Below are 18,832 nucleotides of genomic sequence, written 5' to 3' on the forward strand. Positions count from 1 at the left end.
AGATGTCCACCGGCAAGTGAATGGGTAAAGAAGCTGTGATGTGTCCATCCACTGGAACGCTCTTCAGCATCAGGCCAAGGAAGGAACTGCTGTATTTCGTTTGAGTTGAAGACTGCCGTTTTTAAGGCCGATTTGTCTTCTTTGTTGCATTTTGCTTAATTTGTATTGAAATTGATTGATTTCCATTCCCTTAGCAACTCCCCCCCCCCCCCCATCCAATGGAGGAAACTAGCCTAATATTAAAAAGTTGGTTATAGATGAAGTATAAAAGGATGTAAGTTGTGTTTGGCTACTTAAAGGTTGAGAACTTGTAGTCAGTAATGGTCAGTACAGTTTCTGTAATCCCACATAGCTTTTTTTTTTTATATATAAATTTTTTTTTTTTAATGTTTATTATTGAAAGTCAGAGAGAGTCAAAGCCGTGAGCAGGGGAGGGGCAGGGAGAGAGGGAGACACAGACTCCGAAGCAGGTTCCAGGCTCCAGGCTCCGAGCTGTCAGCACAGAGCCTGATGCGAGGCTCGAACTCACAAACCTCGAGATCATGACCTGAGCTGAAGTTGGATGCTTAACCGACTGAGCCACCCAGGCACCCCATTTAATGTTTATTTATTTTGAGAGAGGGAGCATGCGAACAGGGGAGATGCAGGGAGAGCGAGAGAGAGAATCACAGTCCAGTGCGGGGCGCAAACCCACAACCGCGAGATCATGACCTGAATTGCTATCAAGAGTTAGATGCTTTACCAACTGAACCACTGAGGCATTTCTGTAATCCCACATAGTTTACACACCATCTGTATATGAGAGACGATGTCAGTGATGGTTGCATGCATTTGTATAAGATTTTTCATGGGCAGGGCAAGTGGAATAGAGGAAGTAGAATTTAAAAGGAAAGGAAAAGGGGTGCCTGGGTGGCTCAGTCGGTTAGGCATCCGGCTTTGGCTCAGGTTGGGATCTCACGGTTCACGGGTTCGAACACAGAGCCCAATGTCGGGCTCTGTGCTGACGGCTCGGAGCCTGGAGCCTGCTTCGGATTCTGTGTCCCCCTCTCTCTCTGCGCCTCCCCCACTTATGCTGTGTCTCTCTCTCTGTCAAAAATAAACATTAAAAAAAATTTTTTTAATGTGTTTCTTAGTATTTTTAGCTAATACGTCTTGCTTGCTAGGTGTCAGATGTAATTCTAAGTGCCTCTCACAGAAGCTCATTTTATCCTCACCCCAGTGTTGTTTGCTGTCTGATACGATCCCTATTTTATGAATAAGGGAACCGAAGAACAGAGGGTGAGTAACTTGCCTGAGGTCCCACGGCACACAGTCCGGTTCTGTAGACTGGTCCTGACTGCCATGCTACTTTCTGCACCGTGTTGGATATAATGAATTAGAATTTATTATGATTTTCTTGTGGGAGTCAAGCGGGGGTCCCCCCCCCACCCCACAAACCTCCTGAGCGTAATACACAAGGGAAAAGAGTTACACCTTATGTGTGAGGACAGCAGAACTGTTCTTCGGTAGCCGGGAAATCAGTGTGATGTCGGATGTAAGCACTGCTGAAATTCTTACAATAAGTAGCTTTTTAAAAAGTATTCCTATTTTTAGAAGTCTCCATTTTGTCTGGTTTAGGTATTTATGGCTTTACGTTTCTTTTTAGGCACATCACACCCGAAAAATTTTACGTGGAAGCTTGTGATGACGGAGCGGATGACGTACTTGTCATCGATCGCGTGTCCACAGAAGTCACCCTGTCAGGTATTTCACAGCCAGGGGCAGAGGCGGCCCGCAGGACTTTGTACCGAAGTTGCCGGTGTGGTCATTAAAGTAAACGCCGCAGGGGTGTGGCTCCCGGAGCTGCAGCGTCGTCGTCTCACATTTTAACCCCTGCCACCTCGTTTGATTTTTATGCATTCATCTCGGGCTTCCTCCATTTCATGAAAAAGGAGGAATGGGCTTGAAAATTTTCCCATCTGTAAGGCTTTAAAAACATAATTATCTCTTGACCCGTTTCCTCTTCTGTGCTCTAACAGGATTGGTTTTGTTGGTGTCTTACTTCCTTTCTAGCTGTAAGATATAGGGTATTTGAGTGTAAGAAAGTTGTTTGAACATGAAGTGTGTCGAAATTTAACAGCTGCTTTTGATTTTGACAATATTCATGACTATGAGGATAATTCAATAAGTGGAAAATTATATATATATATATATATATATATATATATATATATATATATATACCTAGATACGTGTCACTGACTAAAACTCACATTTTAGGCAAGTAGTGTTCCTAAGCTGTATCTGTCTATATCTTGTCTGTGTCTCCAGTTATATTTTGGTTTTGGTTCTCTGGGGTGTTGAAAACAGGTTTTTTTCCCGATTGTATGGAACACTGATTTCTGATTACATGCGAAATAATTTTGGTGACTAACGTACCAGGTGATATCACGTTTAGAAGGTCATATTTCAGTTGTTTAAATATTCACCTCTAGACAGAGTCCTCTGTATGTTTTTTAAGTATGATCTTTGAGTAACCAAAGAGTAAGCGTTCAGTAAACAGTATATATCCTTTGAGTGGAGAAAGTGAAATATGAAAATACAGAGGATAGTAAAGTATAAGAAGGAGATGGCCATAAATTTCTATTTCCTTGGTTACCTGGTTATTGGGATAAGTACCATCCATAGTTTTTCTTTGACCAGATGGAATTAGAGGTCTGTTTTCGCTTGATAATTTGGCATTACCTATATCTATTAGCTGGTAGCTGCTTTCTTGAGAGAGTGTGAGCAGGGGAGAGAGGCAGAGGGGGAGAGGGAGGGAGGGAGGGAGGGAGGGAGGGAGAGAGAGAGAGAGAGAGAGAGAGAATCTTAAGCAGGCTCCACAGTCAGCATGGAGCCCGATGTGGGGCTCGATCCCATGACCCTGGCATCATGACCTGAGCTAAAACCAAGAGTGAGATACACAACTGACTGAGCCAGCCAGTCTCCCTTCAATTATTTTTTTTTTCAACTTTTTTTTTTTTTTTTTTTTTTTTAAATTTATTTTTGGGACAGAGAGAGACAGAGCATGAACGGGGGAGGGGCAGAGAGAGAGGGAGACACAGAATCAGAAACAGGCTCCAGGCTCCGAGCCATCAGCCCAGAGCCTGACGCGGGGCTCGAACTCACGGACCGCGAGATCGTGACCCGGCTGAAGTCGGATGCTTAACCGACTGCGCCACCCAGGCGCCCCTCCCTTCAATTATTTTTGACCTTTCAGTGACCTTTCTTTGTAGGTAGAGACCACAGACCCATTTGAGGGGTCAAAGCTGAAGGTCACGGATAGCTTGGACGTAGTAAGGACACCAAGCGGTCATCAGTAGACATGAGGAGATACTTGGACCTGAAGCCAGTGGTGATGAGGGGCTGACTCACTCACGCTCGCTCTGCTAGTTGTTTCCTGTTGTTTTGTTTTCTTTTTTTAACTTCTGGGAATCCAGACCATTGCCATGAAAAGAGGGGTTTGTTTGTTTTTTCCCTCCATGAAAAACTAACGTGTATTCTTGGGAATTACCTGTTTTATTGCTTTTGTACTCCAGTTAATGTGACTTAGAGCTCCATGAATCAATAGTACCTTAAGTTTATCAGATGATCTCTGTATATTCAGGATTTTCTCTAAGCTTTTCGGTGCACTGCCCCGTTTGTCATGTTTGGTCGTTGTGGCACTGCTGAGTAAATTGAATCACAGAGAAACAGAGGTGAATCTCAGACCTTATTCAGAATTACTTTGTTCAGGATAACGGGACGTGGATTGGCAGCGGTGTCTCAGAATGAGTTAGTTCTAGGATGGTAATTAAACTAGGACTGGGGGAAACATTGGGCAGCCCCCCCCCCCCCCCCCACGGCCGGCCCTGAAGGAAGCTGGGAACAGCTGTGTTTCCCTGTAGGCCTCGCCTCCTTTGTTCACCCCTGAGGTGTGAGTCTGGCAGAGGGAAGAGAGGTGGATGTGGCAAAGTCAGTCCTTTGATGGGGAGGCCCGGCCTTCCCCGCTTCGGGGGCATTGTTCCCTAGACTTCTACAGGTGTGTTTTGTGAAACACCCAGGCTGAAAGTTGAATAATCATGAAATGAACCTTATCATCGAAGATGCTCTTTTACTAATAAGGGCGTTATTGGTAAAGTCACGGTTAATGGTGGTACCTCCCTGTGCACCTGTGTTTCCTTCCTCTCTTGTCCCCTTGTCCCTTGGGTCTCGTCCACATTTGTAGAGGCGGATGGGCAGGTCTGTGCCTCCCATCAGTTTCATGTTGAGATTAACTTCATGCCCCCCCCCCCCCCATTAACTTTCTAACTCTCTTAAATAGACAGGGACTTAAGTTTCTGGCAAGAGGTTGAATAAATTTGGTCGAAAAATGACCGTAGAAGTATCCCACGATTTACCTGATGGGGATCCTGAAGCATGTTACTTTGGGCACCTGACTCTAGACAGCAGAGGCCTTTACATGTCACATGGACGTAAGATTTCATATATTGCCAACATGGAGGTCTAACACCGATGAAGGACTCCTGCTTCCTTAGCACAAATCATTGTGCTTAGGAATCCTTAGCACAGTATTGATTGTAAGGTAACTTCTGAAATCAGATTAAATTTCCTTTTCTATCAGTGAGCTTTTTCTATGTGATTTTTCTTTTTTTTTCTTTTAAAGTCAAGAAAGATATTCCTCCTTCAGCTGTCACAAGACCAATATTTGGTATCCTGGGCACAATCCATCTGGTGGCAGGTAAGAACATAAGCTAAGACGGGCGGAGAAGGTAATTAAACTGACACGGTAGAAGACGAAGGCACAGTCCTGTTGTGCTCTAGGCAATAATGTAGGTCAGGTATTTGTCATTAATTTCGAGAAGTGACATATTCCAAATGACAGGTGGTTACGTTTATCAGCCTGAGGTTCTGCTAAACAAAACAAAACAAAACAAAACAACCCACCGGTTTTGGTTTTGGTTTTATTTCAACTAGAGTTGAAATCCTTAGTCAACTAGACCTTTCCTCGTAAATTCTAAGAGTACTTAAATAAACATTTTCATGTGCTGATGGACCAGAGTATCCTATACCATCGGTCCCATCTCGAGGTTGAACATGACCTAGTGCATGTTGGAGAATATTACTTGGTTCTGAGTTACTAAGGAAAGTGATTTTGTTGATCTAAGTGTCGTTTCATTGAACTTAAAAAAAAAACTCCTATACTGTCAGGCAGCGTGCTAGAGGTTGAGTTAGAGAAGATGCTGGGCCCTTTTGTCCTGCAGTTTACAGTCTAGTGAGAGATGCATGTAAGTAGGGAATTACCACAGTACAGCGTGACTGGTTCTGGGAGAGAGTTGTACAAGGAAGACTTCAGGAAGGGCACTTGTGGGTAGAGCCTTGAACAGAGCTTCAAAATTCATTTGATGGTAAAAGCTTAGTTTGTTTTATTTGCGGGAGGAGGAGGTGGCCAGGATCACGGCTGGGGTTCACGGTGCTGCGATGGCTTCTGAATTCTGGACGGTTCACCTTTGTGATGTTGCAGTGACTGATTATATTGCCCCAGTACGTTTCTCTGCCATTTATAATGACTTCGAGGAGATAAGGGTGGTATAGACGGGACGTTATCTATCCTGCTGTGGTCAGATCTCATGACCCATGATGTTTAGCTACGGGCCGGGAAATGCATTAACAGAAGCCTCTATGCCTTGGGGATGGCGAGAGAGAGAAAGAAGTCTTTTACTCTCCATCTGTTAAGATCACTGCCTTTGCTTTTATTTTTTTGAGAAACAGTTTGACCTTTCAGTAGGAACTTTTCTAAATAATGTGCTGTTCTTTCTAGTCACAAATCATAAGGTCCCTTTTTAAAAAAGTATGGGCTTTTTTATCTGTATGGCACAGTGAGGTCTCGCCCTGCCAGCCTTTAGAGTTTAAACAGTAAGGGGTTAGGCTACTTTTGGCTTTAGAGTTGCCTATTTTATACTTCTGTGTGTTTGCCTCTGCTTTTTGCAGGTAATTATCTAATTGTCATTACCAAAAAGACAAAAATAGGTGAATTTTTCAGTCATGTAATCTGGAAAGCAACAGATTTTGACGTCCTTTCTTATAAGAAGACAATGTTGCACTTAACTGATATTCAGGTAAGAACTGGACTCACTTACTAATTGCAGAACCGGAAGCAGTACCATGGGGGGGGAGGGGAGGGGAGGGCAGAACAAAGGATTTTGATGGATTTCTGTTAAGCCTAATCATTTAAGCAGCGCAGAGAGCGAGGTTCCCCTACATACCTTTATACCTAGCCATAAAATATACTTTTTAAAAGTCCTTTGTATGTTTTATTGGTCTTTTTTTTTTTTTTTTTACTGACTCAGGCTCTTAAATTATGACCTTTCATATGTATAGAAAAGGACAAACAGAAAACGAATCTCTGTCCAACAGCCAGATTTAACTTCATATCCTTTCTGCCAAGAAATAAAATATGAGATGCCTTTGAAGTTCCGCTCACTCCATTTCATTCCCTCTTTGTCCGGAGAAAGCTTTCTTTGCTTTTAACACACGTGAATAGAAGTGTGTGTGTATATGCCCAAACAGCCCCCCTTTGCGCGATTCCCGTATGCCCGGATTGCAGTTACTGTGGTGTAGGAATACAGCCCCCCAACAGCGCGGTATACATTTCAGTTACCTTGGTATGTGAACGAACGAATTCGTCCGGCAAAGATGGGAGAGCAAAGAAACAAAAAACGGCAACTCTAGAGGTGAATTTCGGGTTGAACATAAGAGGGGTGGAGAGGATGTGGCTGACCCTGGGAACGCTGGCCCTTGAGGAGGCTCTCGGCGCTCGGCCAGAAGTCTTAGTGAACGTGAACTTCTCCATGTTCACGGGGAAGCTGTTGTGAAGAAAAGGTTGAGGATGACCCAGAGGAAGCGATGCCGGCGAGAAACTTCGCCCGGAAGGAACTCTCCGGGTGTCCCGTGACGTTGGGAGCGCAGGGATGAGGCGTGGGGAGCGGGCTCAGACTTGGAAAGGTGTGGGACGGTTGACCGGGGGTAGAGGAGAGACTCTGCATCATAGGTTTATGCGAGGAAGGTGAGCACCCTTCAAGCTACTCTTGATCAGTGGTTTACAAGAAGGAAAACGTTTTTAATTTGCATCGTTTCTAATGTTCTAAGTTACAGGGTAACTACCTCACCGTGTTGTGGCCCTGAAATTACTGTAACATTGTGTGTCCACTCTACTGGAAGTAAAACTAAAAAGTTAAAAATAAATAAATATTAGCTTCAATACTTTTTCATTTCCCTGTACATTTATAACTTAGAGAAAGAGAGTTTTTAATGTTTTGGTAAAAAATTTTTAAAGCTCATATCACAATTACAATTTTTCTCATTGATTATTAAGATGGTTAAGGTGATCAACTTTAAGATCCCATGGTCATTCACAGTCCCACCCTCTCATGCAAAATCAAGATCGCCTGTATTCATATTCAAACAGTATTTTTGCTTGAAGTCTTTTTTAAAAATTACATGAGTGGCATCACCCTGTTCTAGTTCTTGAAAATTACTTTTTTAAGTCAGTCCTATGTTTAGAGATTGACACTTACTGAGTGTTTGTCTTCTAACTGTGATTTTATTTACAGTGTTTACTTTTTCAAAATTTTAACTTGTATTTTTAGTCCCAAGATTACAAAAATATTGGCTTCCAAAAGAAAACGTAGGATCCTAAAACATGTGACACGTAACTCTCCCATAGTAGACGTTTCTAAAAATGAGCCCCAGCACTTGCTGCCTTGTTGACTAAATCAGACTGTAGGATATGCTCCTATACTGTAAACTTAAAATTTCTTTTTTACTAAATATGTTAATATATATTGACATATTCGTTTCCCGTAAGACATGGTATTTAAGGCAATAAAAATGGTTGTATTTATTTAATAGCCCAATACCATTGACTTGAGCAATTTTTTCTTGTTGTTGTACTTGGTTGTCAGGCTGTGCAACTAATTTTCACATTGTTCACTGCATATAATTGGCTTATAACTTTTGTTCTTAAAAAAAAAAAAAAAAAAAAAAAGGTGTGAGCCCAAATTAAAAATTCCGTAGTGTGTAGGTTTGTAACATGCACATTAACGCATTAATCGTTTGATAGTCCTCAAACACTACCAAACATCAGTTGTTTTATAAAACAAGGATAAAAATAAACGTCAATCTGGAATATTCATTGGGAAAGCCAGCTAAAATAATTATCAGAAAGTAAAGATCAGTATTATTTTTACTGGACATTTCTTTTTCAAATCTTTGCATTAAAAGAATTTCATTCCCTTCCAGCCCAGTGAAGTTTCATAGGAACGAGGACGGTATTATTCCCTTGTTATTTACTCGCTGTGTTATTTGGCCTCTCGTGAGTTTATGTTTTTCATTTGTCAGATGAGGGTAATAACACTAGCCCAGCTGGGGTGTTATGAAGAGGGAAGAATCTGTCTCCAAAAAGTCTGGCAGGAGGTCATAACCTGAGGCGGTGGTGTTGTGTTAAAATAACTTGTGCCCTTTAGAGTAAAGACTGAAGGATACCGAGGGCAGGAGTTCGACCCAGTCATCTAAGGTAACAACACCCTACGCTATTTATCGAACTTCCTCCGTGTCAGGAAGTGGCCTCAGTCCTGGGGGACGGTGAGCATCGTCCTCCCTGCCAGTCCTTATGCCGGTGACGGTTAACAGGGCCGCACTTAATGTTTCTGGCAGATTCCTTTTCAAGTGTGAGACAGACTGATATATTTCTCCCTTTTGTTTATAGTTACAAGATAATAAAACTTTCCTAGCGATGTTAAACCATGTCCTGAATGTGGATGGGTTTTACTTCTCAACGACATATGATTTGACCCACACCTTGCAGCGGCTGTCCAACACGAGCCCAGAATTCCAAGAAATGAGTCTTTTGGAAAGGGTAAGCTTTGTCTTCAGTTATTTTTACTTATTTTAGGGTTCTTAAAAATGTGTGTATTTTTATTTTTTGCGTTTTCTTTTTTAAAAAATGTTTGAGAGAGAGAAAGCACAAGTGGGGGAGGGGCAGAGAGCGAGAGATAGAAACTTCCAGCTAACAGTGCAGAGCCCCACAGAGGGCTAGGTCCCGTGATCCTGGGATCGTGGCCTGAGCCGAAATCAAGAGCCAGATGCTCAGCCAGCTGAGTCACTCAGGTGCCCCTTGGGGTGGTTTTTTTTTTTTTAAGGGGCATATCTCTATTTCATCCATAAAAATGTTTATCGATTTTTCTCAATCCTGGCTGTGTCAGGATCCTGTGTGGGGTTGAAAACCTACCACGTTCTCAGTATCCATCACAATAGCAAAGTCGGGCTCCCAGAATCTGACCGTGTTACGCAGACAGGATTGAGAACCACCGGTGTAAAGTATTCAGAAATCAAGTCTCAACAGACATGTTGGTAGTTTCCTGGCTCTCAGTGTTGGGCAGTAGAACGGTTGTTCATGTTAACAACATAATTATATTATAAAGTTAATGTTCCAGCAGGCAGCGTTCTTTCTGCAGTGGTGTCATTTGCAGTTTTTGCAACTAGAAAAGTAAGAACTTACTGATGTAAGAGCTTGAAAAATACCTTTTTAAGGTGGAGTTTTTTTGTTGTTTTGCCTTTTTAAAAAAAATTCTTTTTTAATGTTTGTTTTGAGAGTGCGTACATGGGGGGGACAGAGAGAGAGAGAGAGAGAGAGAGAGAGAGAGAGAGAATGAATCCCAGGCAGGCTCTGTGCTTTCCACATAGAGCCTGACGTGGGGCTTGATCCCACGAATCATGAGATCATGACCTGAGCCAGAATCAAGAGTCGGACACTTAACCGACTGAGCCACCCAGGCGCGCCCTGCCTTTAATTTTTTAACCTGAGTGTATCTTTAAAAGTAGGTCTCAAATGATATCAACCTAAAATTCCTGCTCTTCAGGAACCTGGATAATTGCTGCCTTGATTTTTTTTTTTTTTTTTTTTATTAATGAACCTTAGATGTGTTTAGGGAGCAGGCAGAATTTAAAAGGTTGCTGTCTTACCTGTTAGGTTAGACCATATGGAATTGCCAGTAATTGATCATTTTTGACCAATAAAAACGACAATTTCATATAGTTCAGCCTAAATCAGTATTTTAGTTGGCTCTTCTAAGATATTATATTCTGATCTAGTAAAATCGTATGTGGGCTTGGATGCAAATTTAGATGTAAGCTAAGCAATCGTGAAATTTGGCTTGTAACCACAGAGGCTGTTGCTTTTAGAAGGAGTTGCTCTGTCACATTCTCCATCTGTTTATCAAATGTCTTGCGATGCCTGCTGTGTACCAGGCACTGTACCAGCCAGTGGGGACACAGAGGGAAAAGGACGGCCCCTCGTGGGAGCCTGCAGTCTCCTGGGGAAGCACAAGTCCGGGCAGTCACAGAACAAGGAACCATAGCTGTCATGGAGCCACGTACCAAAATGGGGTGGCTTCCGAGGGAAACGTGGGTCTCCCTGGGTCTGGGGGAGTTGGGGATGACTGCAAAGGAAGGTACTCTTGAGCGGACGCTGAATTGCTGAATAGGCCTTGTTGGTCAGGGGACAGCGGGAGAGGGAGGGTTCCAGGCGGGGATGGTGGCGGTACTGTTGCGAAACTGAGAGGGAAGCCATCTCACGTGTTGGGAAGTGAACTTGTCAGCTACTCAGACTCCGTTAAAGTCAACGCAGGAAATCGTGAAAGTGACAGATGAACCATATAGACCTTAAACATTGTATCTAACTTAAAACATAAAATTTTACCCTGGTCGATTTTTTGATATAGAACTATAAGCTTTTCTTCATTTGGGGTTCCTCGATTCCCGCGTAAAGTATATCCTTAACACTTTCCAGTTTGAGTCTGTAAAGATTCGGACACGCGCAGAGTGATCTGTTGGCAGAATCCTGTAGATTCTGTTTCTCTACCTGCCGCTCCTCTGGATCCAACAGCAGCATTATTTTAGCAGCTTGCCTTTTACCACTTTCAATTCCATATCGTTCAGCCGTACATATGTAAAAAGTAGTTTGTTCTTAAGCCCTATTTCCTTGATGTGTAAGACATTTAGTTAATTTTGTAACGATGAATAACAGGTACAGCGGGCACACGGCGATTGGGGCACACGCCTGAACCTGGGAGGTGTGTGCTGAGCGAGGCTGGGTGCGGCTGACTGCCAGAGCCCCCCACCCCCACCCCCCACCTCCCGGGGACTTGGTTGTAGAGAGGCAGGGACAGTGCCAGCGCTGTGTTTTGTGAAGAGAATGGAGAGAATCAGTTAATCCACTGTGTGGCTGAGGGGACCTCTTCTGCATTTATCGTTTGAAAGAGTGGCCAGAGATGCCCTCAGGGAGTTGACGGAGGGGCTGGCAGAGGTTTGTTCTTCAGGGGACAGCGAGCCACTGAAGGATTCCCAGCAGCCAGGAGACGGGTCCCATTCGAGAGCTCCTGCCCGGCAGCATGCGGAGGGAAGGGTGGGGAGGGCAAGGCTGAGGCTGGAGGTGGGGTGGGGGAGGCTGTTGTGGTAGTTAGATTGGAGTCAAGTGTTGGCCAGGGCAGTGGGAGCAGAGATGCAGGAGATAGGGTGGATTTGGAAGATTTAGGAGGACTTGGCAGTTGACTACAGGTAAGAGAAGGCAGTTGACTACCAGCGGACGCATGGGTTTTTCTCTGGGCCCGCATCACTGGCCTGAGCTGGGGAGACCTGAGATACCCCGAGGAGGGGTGGATTTGAGGGGAGGTTCTGCTTGGCCGGTCAACGAGTCCTGCGTGTAGCCACCAGGTGGAGACATAGATCATTTCATAGTTTTCTCTCCGTAGAAACTCAGGTTGGCAGGAGACATTTTATTAATTTTAAATCTTCTCTCTCAGGCAGATCAGCGGTTTGTATGGAATGGTCATCTTCTAAGAGAACTTTCTGCGCAGCCAGAGGTGAGGTCTGCTAGATAAAACCTGCTTGTCGTAGTCCCAAGTTTTAATTGAATACGTATTACAAAATGGCGGCCTGATCACCAGGGATTTTGGTAAACACTTCTCATTGAACTCACTTTATGACTTACAACCTTTGACAGGTCTGCCCCCTCCCGTTTTCTGGTTTGAAGAAGCCCAGTTAATTTACTCTGATCTCCTACAGAAGCCTTAAAAGAGAAAAAATACTTGCATAAAAATGCATTGCTTTCTATGAGTAAGGGAGAGAGAGAGAGAGAATGGGCCTTGGTGGGTGAGTGATGGGAAGTGAGGGGCCCCAGGAGGTCCCTGGGAAAGTGAGAGCTCTGCGTTGGTCTTCGGTCATCCAGGAGAGACACGCACAGATGTCACCTTCCTCTGTCCTTCGTTCGTGCACATGCGGCGTGAACAGGGAAGCCCAGCCAGGAAGCGTAGCATATTGAATCTGGGTACGTAGGTTTGCCCAGTGTCTTTACTTCTTGGCATTTGCTGTGCTTTTTTGGAAGAGGCGTATGAGCTTCCAGCAGTTAGCCGGGGTGTCTCTTTTCCCTGGAGCAGTCGAGTCGTCCTCAGCAAAGAGGACGGGAAGGGGGATAAACCTCCTGCAGCTTCACGTAGCTTTGTTAGCGTTCCAGAATCTGAACACTTAGGCCCAGATGATCGTATCACGTTCTTAAACGTTTTTAATTGAAAAGACAAGGGGACATCAGAGACATTTTTTTTTTTCTTTAAATAGAAAGTTATCCATAAGCTTCATACCTGGTTGTATTTGCATGTTACCTCCGTGACGTGCAAATATTTTTGTATAGTATGAAAATTTTTTATGTAGCACCTTTTTGTTTATTTTGAAAGCGTATTTATTCCTAAATGTAACGTGTCTCTTCATTTCAGGTCCACCGGTTTGCTCTTCCTGTGTTACATGGCTGTATCCTTACGTAGCGTCGCTCCTCGGTTATCTGGCAGTCTTTATGTCAGTAGTTTTCATGGGGCAGATTTAGGAACAATCCCAGTTGTACGAGAAAAGCATCTTAGAATTAATCGAAATTGCTTTTGATAACAAAATCAAACCGCCATTAACATAAAAGAATCTTAGAATAGTGGTTGTACATGGGTCCCCTTCCTTTTTTTTTTTTTTTCTTTTTTTAATGAGCTCTTTCGACTGAATTATTCTCTCTGTTCAAGAATTCTGGGGCTGGCGGTTTAAAGAAGGAGTACGCACACTTTGTTGTGTCTTCATGCGATTTTGTCCCAATAAACGAAGTAGTTCAAAGAGTAGTTTGAGCCTGGCTATTAAAAGGAAGACTTCCCCTTCCCCTTAAAAAAGTTAGATTGAGGAACTAGGGTGACAAGCGATGTGGAGAGGAGAACGAACATGAAAAATTATATTGGTTATGCGAAATAACGAATCTGTGAGAGTAGATGCTACACATCTATGAGAATAATGCTCACCGGGGAAGGTCTGCGCACATGCAGAATTAATCATGAGTATCCAATTGTAAGTTCATTTTATATTTTTTTAATATTTACTTATTTTGAGAGAGAGCGAGTGTGTGCTCGCGGGGCAAGGGCAGAGAGAGAGAGAGAGAGGAGCCCAAGCAGGCCCCGCCCTGTCAGCGCAGAGCCCGATGTAGGGTTCAGTAGCAGGAAGAGCAAAATCATGCCCTGAGCCAAGATCAAGAGTCGGCTTAACTCTTAACCGACTGCGCCACCCGGACACCCTGTTGGTTCACTTTAAAAACTTACCAGCGACATCAGGATTAAAATAGGGAAGCAGAGTGAGCTGCCGTTAAAGGAGAAGTCTGCCACTGAGTGCCCGTAGTCAGCACTGTGATTTCCCTGCAGAAACGGAGGTGATCTTTGTATCAGGTACCCCCGAGAAGCTTACTAAGGAAACAGTCTGTGATTTATATGCTCATTACGTTAACATGAGGTCTTTAAATTATTCTTGTTATACTTAAAGCAGAAAAAGTTTGGAGGAAACACTTTTCACAGTTGTGGGAGAATAAAAATCAGAAACTCTGGGGATAAAAGCTCTTGTTTACTCGGTGTCTGTGCCCCCTCCCCTTCCCCGGAATATTTCTAAGTTCTCCTAAAACTAAAATAAACAACATATCTAGGTAGTGCTTTTAGGGGTTTGGGACAGTTGTGTGTGTTGTGTGTGTGTGTTTCTAAAATGAGATTGTGAACGGACAGATGGACAGCAATATCAGGTGAGATTACTTTTTCTGGGTGATTTTAGAAACAGCCTATCCGTTTGTTTAGCTTTAAATCTAAAGCCTTAAATTCGCCTTTGTTTAACGCAGTTTCAGTGTTTGACATGCATGGAGAGAGATAGGCGGGAACAGAGACCTGGAGGCACGAAAGGGGGAGGTGGGAGCCACTCGTGGGAGGAGCCGAGTCCAGGTTATGCCCGGCCTTGTGGGCTTTGTCTGCACTGTAACCGGGACAAGAAACTTGGGATTCGCCGAGAGGACTGGCATGGTGAGACGGTCACTGTGACGGAGACAGAGAACAGGCCAAAGGCGGCCATGGGAGGATACAGGGGATAATTGGGAGACAGTTGCAGTGATCCAGGTGTGAGAGGTCGTGGTACCCGGGACCAGGACGGTAGCAGTGACACTGGTGGAGGTGGCCAGGTTCTAGAACCTTCTGACAGATTGTACGTGGGGAATGCAAGAAGGGGGTTTAGCATGAATCCGAGGTCCATGGCCAGAGTAAGTGGAAGGGAGCCCTCCTCTGGAGTGTGGAAGAGCCTGGAGGCGGGACGGAGGCCAGAGGGTCCGGAGTCCCATTGGGACGCGCTGAGCTTGAGGTCTGTGTGGCTTCTAAGTAGGGGTGTCATGGAAGCGGATGGATTCAGGGACTGGCCTCTGTGAGGGAAGTTCACGTTGGAGATGTAAATTTGACAGTCCTCTGGGCACAGACGGCATTTAAAAAGCCACAAAGCTGATGAGCTCATCGAAGGAATACGCGTAGAGAAGAGAAAAGGTCTTGGAGAAACAGAGAAGGTGGCCTGGAGGGAGTTCTAGAGAGCGAGGAAATGCTAGAGCCACGGACTGTAGGCCTCAGTGAGGACAAAGGGCCTGTGGAGTGGGGGCGTCAGTGTGAGGGAGCGCGAAGGGCGGGAGAAATGAAAATGAAGCAGCCAAGGCCAGTGAGGAAGAGGGGACCACGCAAGTGAGCGCGAGGTCCCCGAAGCAAGTGAGGAGCCCGTCTGCAGGCACGGGGGTCGTCGGGTGCCGGTTGGTCAAATACGGGCATTTGAGAGGGACCTTACGTCCCTGCCTCCCCCACCCTCCTCCCCAGATGGGAGATGTTACCAGATGCCGACGAGAAGGATTTGGAGAAGGGGAAAACGGAAGAAGGTGAGAGCACAGTCACACGCTGCAGTGACGTCCGTGAGCGTGTGACGGGTCGAGGCTAGTGCCCGGGCCCTCTGCCATTGTGGATGGGAAGCAGACGTGTGTACGCGGATGCTAGTTGGCAGACAGGTGTGGTGGGAGCACGTGGGCCTGGCTCTCATGCCCCCAGAGGAACAGGAAACAGCGGTGTGAGTGGAACAAGAGAGGATTGTCGCAGGCTGAGAAAGTGTGGCCTGGGCACCCGAGTGGCAGTGGATGGCCCTGGGCGGAACTCACTGGCAAAGACCGGAAGGAAGTAAATGTACTCACGTGGTAGAAGTTACATCACGGTGATGAGATGCTGTGTGATTTTTACTTTCTCGTTTCTTCCGTGCTCTCTGGATTTTCTGAAGTGTATGTAGATTTGTCTTGTAATCGGAGGAAACGATTCGTAAAGCAGTCAGTCATATTCTATGCTACGCTTAGTTCTCTAAGGGCAGGCTCCTGTCTGACTCATCTTTGTGCCCTGGCCCGAAATAGGGAATGGGTGAATGAGGGAAAGAATAAATACTGCCTCGGATTCTTCTTCGGTGCTGTGGGTTCTAAGGAAAAGTGAATTGTTAGCTCAGGATGAGTCAGTGTTACGTCTGATGGTGTCAGGTCAAAGAGAGGGATGAATCATTAGGAATTCGTACCGCTCGTGTCCCTCAGTACCATCATTTTGAAAGTGACTTGGCATTCTCTTGTGAACTTACCAGAACTTCCCCTGTGCCTACCCAGTAGGTTTATACCAGGAGGTGTTTACGGGAGTGTTCACAGCACCACTTACTAACCTAACGTGAGTTCCGTCAAAGAAGAGTTTGGGCTTTCGCAGTGTGGTCCTTACAGATGGCACAGGGCACTGAGGAGGAGGGGACTACTGGCTCACGCGGTCCCAGCGTGAATCTTGGGAACCTACTGGTGGAAATAAGGGCTGAAGTTTATCAAGAATGTGGTGCTTTTTTATAAAACTCAAATATAAGCAGGCCGTGTGTTCTTAAGTCACGGTCGCGGGTGGTGAAATTAAAAGGCAGGATAAAGGGGTGCCTGGGTGTCTCAGGTTAAGTGTCCAACTCTTGATTTCGGCTCAGGTCGTGAGCTCGTGGTTTGTGAGATCAAGCCCCACGTCAGGCTCGACATGTCTCATGTCTGTGCTGACAGCGCGGAGGCTGCTTACTTCTGGGCAAGAAGATACTTGGATGCGTTGGAGAAGGAACAGATAATTAGACTCAGGGTTTCGGTACTGTTCTGAAGTTGGACAGTAAGTGCGTAGATAATTTATTGAGTCAAGTTACATGTTAAGAAAGTGTTACCTATAAAAAAGAAGCATGGGGCAAACCCAAATAAATGAGGAAGGAAGGAAGATAAGGCCGTTGAGACGATGAAAGAAGCCTTTCTGTTACCCGTGCAGACAGATGAAGCATTGGTAGAGACCAAGAGTCAGAGTCGTCCTTTAGAGAACTTGGCACTTCCTGATACAATCAGATGACAAGTATAGCCCGTGGCCTGGCAGTGCCGTCCCCACGTCCGGATGCAGGGACGTTTGCCGCCCTGCCGATGCCAGCTAGAACCGGAAGCAGCCTGGACAGTAGGACGGACAGGCCAGTGCGGCCAGTAGGCACGCGGTGGATAGAACACGGCCGTAGCAGCAAGCGAGCCGCACGCGTGTCCTGGAACAGATACGGCGAGCCCGGAGAGCATACACAGGAGAGTTCCTTTTATGTGAGAAGGGTTAAAAACGATCTGCCTCAACCACAGATTGCTCGGTGCAGAGCTAGAAAGACCAGCGAGGGAGGGATGGGCTGAGTGGGTGGTGGTCCTCACTTGGAGGGCGGGACGCAGGGGAGCTAGATGCAGGGGGGTGACTGACCGCTCTGGGTGCTTGGGGGTGCTGGGGGCACACGCGTGGGTGGGCGTATGGGTGTATGTGATGGTTTTTGTGACGCTCAGACATCCTTCACCGCGATCGGCCGTGTTGGCCAATTCTAAGCATACGGTTCAGTAAGTGGCATTTCATTCATAATGAGGCACGAAGAGCATCAGACCATCTCCTTCAGCCCAACCGCAAGTCCTCTGTCCCTGAAGCTTTGTAAATACTTCGATACACTGTGTATTTTTTTCTCTTTATTGTATCTCCTAATAACACCGTTTTAACGGAGGAGGTCCGCCCTCTCCAGAAGCTCCTTCACCCTGGCCATGAGGTGGAGAGGCCCGTGCCTTGGGAGTTTGCAGGGGTGGAGGCCTCTGCACGGCCGAGCGGGGGCGGGTGAGTGTCCAGCACGTGCCATTGCCGGGTCTGTTGGGGACACAGTTTTTATGTTAGGAAAAGCTTTTGAGGGAGCTGCTCTTTTTCCATCTTCAGTTTCACTTTTCCTGTTTCAAGGAAAAAGTAGAGTCAAAGTGTGTTGGTGGATAATCCTTAATTCACAGTTTGATCTGTAAATCTTCACGGGCTTACCGTTGTGGGTACTTTATATTCGTAATTAACGAATATGACGTATTTTTGTTTTTCTTTCAAATTGCAGTAGCCAGGTCCCCCCTCCCCCCCCCTTTTTTTTCCCCATTTCTTACTTGAAGGCAAAACTATTTTAAAGTTAGGTTTTTCATTCAGGGTAGGTTTTTTGGTGATGTGGGTAATACTTTACTTTTAGAAAGCGGCTGAGGCTAGCAGGGAAAGGAAATCATATTATTTAAATAGAAACAGTGTAATGAACCACTTAAACATACTGTCTGTATGTCCTTGTGTATAGGCTTGCTGACTTGACCAAACTTCACAATTGAATAGCACAGTGCTAAAGGCTCGTGAATGTTCACGAAGAACGCCAAAAGAATGCATATTTTTCACCCTTTTTCTCCCTAAAGATGGAGTCGTTCTGGCTGGGGTAAATGGACTCAAATGTCACCTGGAAATAATGCATACGATTTCTATAAATGTTATATTTTTCTTAATGGAGCTAAGTTATTACTATGCACTCGTGTTCTATTAACGGAAAATACTTTGATTGGATTCTCATCTCGAGGAGGAGTTGTTTCAGAGCTGGTGTGCGCTATTATGTAAGAGGTGAGGTTAACTTTGTCAGCGTGATTCAGTACCGGGTGGTCTCTATCCCTCATCCATGTTTTGTCCTACGGTGACTCGAATGTAACCTTTCGTATTCTGTTTCCATTATCATTTGATAGCCTCACTAAATATTTATCTCCTGCTTCAGTATAATAATTAGGTAGGTCTTCTGTGCTTTAACCCAGCTACTGTAGTTACAGCGGAGATGTTAATGAGACCCCGTAGGCTGCTTCTTACCGCTTTGAGAAGAATTGTTCATGTTATTTGCCGGATGTCTGAAAGCCAGCTGGACTCTGAGTAGTTCTCAGTAACCTAAACTCATGTCAGAAAGTATTTTCTCTTAACTGCTTTTGGCTCCTTTGCATGCATAAAGCTAGACCTTTGACCTTATGCCTGCAACTTTAAAGATTTACGTTTTGAGCATTTAGCCCCTAGGGTTTGTACTAGCAACATGCTAA

The 18,832-nt window shown here is 45.0% G+C and overlaps 1 protein-coding gene across 1 annotated transcript in view; it reads left to right on the plus strand.

Annotated features, from left to right (window-relative positions):
* SACM1L (SAC1 like phosphatidylinositide phosphatase) overlaps positions 1–18,832 on the plus strand; it is a 58,998-nt gene that overhangs the window by 15,425 nt on the left and 24,741 nt on the right. The window contains exons 2-8 of the mRNA XM_047841223.1: positions 1,646–1,743; positions 4,664–4,738; positions 5,989–6,116; positions 8,765–8,914; positions 11,859–11,918; positions 12,825–12,858; positions 18,273–18,374. Coding sequence (XP_047697179.1) covers positions 1,646–1,743; positions 4,664–4,738; positions 5,989–6,116; positions 8,765–8,914; positions 11,859–11,918; positions 12,825–12,858; positions 18,273–18,374 — 647 coding nt within the window. The remainder of the gene's footprint in view (positions 1–1,645; positions 1,744–4,663; positions 4,739–5,988; positions 6,117–8,764; positions 8,915–11,858; positions 11,919–12,824; positions 12,859–18,272; positions 18,375–18,832) is intronic.

Source organism: Prionailurus viverrinus, chromosome A2, assembly GCF_022837055.1.
Source record: "Prionailurus viverrinus isolate Anna chromosome A2, UM_Priviv_1.0, whole genome shotgun sequence".
In the NCBI taxonomy this organism is placed as follows: Eukaryota; Metazoa; Chordata; class Mammalia; order Carnivora; family Felidae; genus Prionailurus; species Prionailurus viverrinus.